We start from the raw sequence: 4683 nt of genomic DNA on the forward strand, positions 1-4683 counted from the left end.
GGGAGGTGTAAGCGGGCCCATGATCTGTTTTTATTTGTTCTGGGACTCCCAGGGTAGCAAACACAAGGAGAAAATGTTGGCTGGTATGTTTGGCATTTTCTCCTGTGTGGGCTGAAGCAAACACTGCACCTGTGACCTAAGTCCCCATGGAGGCGGGATGGTAGTTTTTGCAGGAGGGATGGAGTGGTGCGGCATTTGATTTGATGTCAGTGCACGGGGCTGTCCCATGCTCTGATTGAAGTTTCCTTAATGCCAGTTTGGTCTGGGTAACCATTGGTGGTTGGATGGCTATAAAAAATGTCTCTCGGGGCAATCCTTAAAAAAGTGTCCAGGCTTGCCGCAGTTAAAACAGTGGCTTGAGCTTGAGTCCTTTATCATTTCAGCTGCATAGGCACTGGATATCCTTTCTGCCAGCCCTTTAGAACCCGCAAGGGCTACTGTGTTTTCGGTAGAAGTGGAGACATGCTTGGCGCAGGCTTCAACCATTTGGTCTTATGGTTGGTTCAGGGTCAAGTGGGAGGGCCTGTAAAACTGCTTTACATTCCATGTTGGCATTGGCCATTGCTATTTTTACCAACAATTCTTTTTGTGCCTTTGGGCACTCTATTTGCTTTTCAATGGCAATTTCAGCTTGTCTATATATTTAATGAAATACTCACTTGCCCCTTGCTTAATGTTAGTGAAGCACTGCGTTGGCACCTTGTTACCTGGGGTGACAAGAAGAGATGTCAGAGATTGCAGCATTGGCAATATCATGGAGAGTGTTATGAATACACGAATACACTAGAAAGAGAGATATATAAGGAAAGGTTTTATTAATTATAGCAAGCCAGCAATAAGCAAAGTCGGCGCCGGGCGGCAGGGAGGAGAAGGAGAAACCTCTTCCCACGGAGCTGCCGCGCTTCCCGCTTCCATGTTTGTCCTTTTATTCGTTTCGGCCTCCTGATGATGTGGCTTTCCTCCGGCGTTTCTACGCATGCGTCTCTGGTCATTAGATGATCTTTCTCTGCCCTCTTGTGGTCGTAGAAGGGAGGCTCCAAGTCTTCCTCACTCCTACTCTACTGACCTTTTCTCACTGTTTCTGTCTCAAGGTTTATCTTGTCCTAGTGTTCCAGGAATTTCTGCTAGTCTGTTATTAATTATGCCAGCTTCAGCAAGTTAGTGGCCTTCAGCCCCTTCTCAACTTTATATCTAAAGTACAATTTCGCAAAGCATTCTATCATATCTTTTTATTTAGGCGAACAAAAGAGTTTCTATCTATCACAACCCCCCCTTTTTCTATTTCTTACTTTTGTTTGCTGAATCTTTGTAGTTCTTTTTTACTTAATTCTAAATAATCTTCTGTTTCTTCTCCCTTTAAGGCCTCATATTTAGCATGTATTAACATAAGGTGTGCTGCTTCTAATCTGTTTTTTACGATATTAATAATTTTATTAAGAATGCAAGGGCCTAAAGTAAGTACTAAAATTAGTAAAATTGAGGGCCCCATTATGGTGGATAATAAAGTACTTAACCAGGGGGAGTAATTAAACCAAGATTCATACCAATTCTGTTGCATTTCTTGTTCTTCTTTTCTCTTTTTCAGTCCTTCCTGTAATTTGGCCATGGTTTCTCTTACTATTCCACTTTTATTTACATGTACACAACGTTCTTCCTTAAGGGCAGCACAAAGGCCTCCTTGTCGTAAAAATAATAGATTTAATCCCCTTCTATTTTGTAAGGCCACTTCAGCCAGTGAGTCTAGGGAGTCTGTGAGATCCTTTATAGATTTATCAATTCTTCTTAAATCCTCATCTACTGAAATTCTAAGCTCTCTGAGTCCCTGGTGCTGATTTACTAAAGATGCTACACCTGTTCCTAATCCAGCCCCTCCTATGCCTAGCAATACAGCTACTGTTAGTGCTGTGAGGGGTTCTCGCTTCACTAAATGATGTTCTGGGTTTTGATATTGTGTATACACATATTCTTCAGAATGATAAATAATTCTGGGAACTATTATGACCTGTATGCAGAATTCATAAGTTTCATTAAAGGCTGTTATAGAAACACATGGGGTTACTCCTAAAGTGTTACAAACCCATTTAGTATTAGGTGCTGGAATCAGCCACTGAGCTGGCTTGCGAGGGTCATTAATCAGTATTTTTGTTTGGCATAAGTAATTCTTATCTAGGGGCACATTTCCCACACATTTCCCTTTTCCAGTGACTCGAGATAATGTTATTCCTGGAGTATTTTCCCTTCCTGATTGCCATAAGCAAGCAGCAGGATTGGTACCATTCACTCTTTTTGGTTCTGCTATGGAGCCTATGGCCTCATAAAAGGATGGATTAATGTTATAACATAACCAACATTCTCTAGTTAAATTTGGATGTGTATCATTTAATACTTTAAAGGTAGCTTGCAGAATTTTCCAAAGAGCTTTGTTTCCATATTCTTGGGGTGTCTCTACTGTGGTTAATACTTGGGTGTTATTTTCTAATTTTTCTGAATGGTTATTGTGATCCCTTACTTTAGGGTCTTCTACTCCCCACACCACTGGATTTGGTCCAACAGATCCCGAGTCATGGGGAACTACCTCTTTCTTTATGAGTATATGCACCCCCCGATCCCTTCCGGGTTCCCATACTCTGAGACCCCAGGTTCTTCCCAATAACCACCCAGGATCTTGGGATTGTGTAATATTTATATAGTGAAATTTGCAAGTTCCAATATATGTTATCTCCCCTGAGGGGCCTATCCAGGGCTTTACACATCCGTGTGGACCCCGTTCAACCTTTAGATACTTATCTGGGTTTTGTACTTTCCATCCCATGGAAATTGTCTCACAGCCCCAATATCTACAGTAAAATTCTCCGGGATAATTACAATACCCTCTGCCTGGATTAGAAGCTGGGCACATGTATAGTACCTTATGCCCAGGTGGGAAATAATTAATACCCTTCCACTTAATGAGAGAGTCTAGTGTAACTTGAAAGCTAGGGGCTCCAGAGGTAATTTGTGATAGAATAATAACCTGGTCCTCCCATCGGGTTAAGGACCAATTAAAGGGTTCATGAGTCTTACTTGTACAAATGTTAAATGTGCTAATTAAAATTATAAATATTACTGACCTTTTTAATGAGCATTGGCTTCCCTTGCTATAATAGAGGCTTTTCTTTTGTAAAATACCAATTTGGGCTTCCCATAAATTATTTTGCTGGGTTGTCTCATTCCCATTCTTGTGGCATTTCCAGGACCATGACCTTTTGGTCCCATGTATTTTGGAGTGTTTCCCTCCACAGTTTATTACTCCTCTGCCTCTCCCGTCGTCGACCCGGTTGCCTCGGGCCACGGGGTGTACCATCGTCTCGGCAGCAAGAGTATTCTTCAGGAGGGAGATTACTCCTTTTTTTATTCTTTCTTTGTATATATTTTTCCCAACTTCTATGTTTTACTAAAGGGGTATCACACCTCAATTCCTGGAGCCACCGTCTGCACGACCCAGCTACTATATTTATTACAAAAGGTGCAGGTTCGTTTGGATGGTAACAATAATACAAGGAATTGACTCCTTTTGAGTAAATGGCCCACCACTTTTCTGATCCTTTCTCAAATTCCCCTGCCTGTGTTTTGGTTCTTAAGGCCCAATCGGTGAGTCTCCTCTGGGCAATGTAGCAAAATCTACACACCCCTCTCGGTGGGTAGCCTCTATGACAGTGGGTCCACCAATGTTCTTCACATACTATACTTTTAAAACAAACAAAAGGGTAACAATTCTGGCATACAGCACAACCTATTTTAACATTACTATTATATATTTCCTCCCTACTAGATGGGGGTATCTTATATTCTATATAAAAGCCTTTATGGAGTTTACTATTCATAAGTTTCTAAGCAGATTAATAATTTTCAGATTTTTTTTTTTTTTTTTTTTTTTTTCAGGATATTTTAAGTCTCAGGTCCCCAGCCGGGCTAACCACTTCCCAGTTATTAGTTTTTGGTGGCTCCACAGGTCCCTTAATTCGACTGGCATGTGTCCATCCCTTCTCCGCAGTTCGGATTGCAGAATCAGTTGTTAGCAGGACTTGATATGGTCCTTCCCACTTTGGTGTTAGGGGGTTCTCTTTCCAACTTCTTATCAACACCCAATCTCCGGGTTGTACTTGGTGTAATATAAAATCCAATGGTGGTCTTTGAGCTAGCATTCCTTTTTCCCACAATGCCTTCTTATACTTCATTAATTTTATTAAGTACTTATTGATATACTGATCACTTACATTTGGATGTGTTTGAACTTCTTCTATATTATAAGGCATACCATATAACATCTCAAAAGGGGAAATTCCCTAATCTGCCCTTGGCTGAGTTCGAATATTCAGAAAGGCTAATGGAACACATTTGACCCATGATAGTTTTGTTTCCATTACTAGCTTAGTAAGTTGTTTTTTTATTTCTCCATTCATTCTTTCTACTCTCCCAGAACTTGGAGGGTGCCAAGGGGTGTGTTGTTCCCACTTTATTCCTAATGCCTCCGACACCTCCTGAGTTATTTTTGATGTAAAATGGGGACTTTTGTCAGAGTCTATTGTCTCTGGTACCCCATATCTGGAAATTATTTCTTCCAATAACACCTTTACAACTGTTCGTGAAGTTTCCCTAGATGTAGGGAAAGCTTTTACAAAATGGGTGAGATGATCCACTAGG

At 40.9% G+C, this 4683-nt stretch overlaps 1 protein-coding gene across 1 annotated transcript; it reads right to left on the bottom strand.

The window, feature by feature from the left end:
* Window positions 1-304: 304 nt before the first annotated feature.
* Window positions 305-3904, bottom strand: LOC147652047 (endogenous murine leukemia virus Env polyprotein from Emv-2 locus-like). Its single transcript, XM_086897916.1, has one exon. It carries the CDS (start codon window positions 3341-3343, stop codon window positions 1286-1288), a length of 2058 nt encoding a protein of 685 aa, XP_086754042.1. The 5' UTR covers window positions 3344-3904; the 3' UTR covers window positions 305-1285.
* Window positions 3905-4683: the final 779 nt, after the last annotated feature.

The sequence above is a fragment of the Cyanistes caeruleus genome, chromosome 7, assembly GCF_971803275.1.
Source record: "Cyanistes caeruleus chromosome 7, bCyaCae1.hap1.1, whole genome shotgun sequence".
In the NCBI taxonomy this organism is placed as follows: domain Eukaryota; kingdom Metazoa; phylum Chordata; class Aves; order Passeriformes; family Paridae; genus Cyanistes; species Cyanistes caeruleus.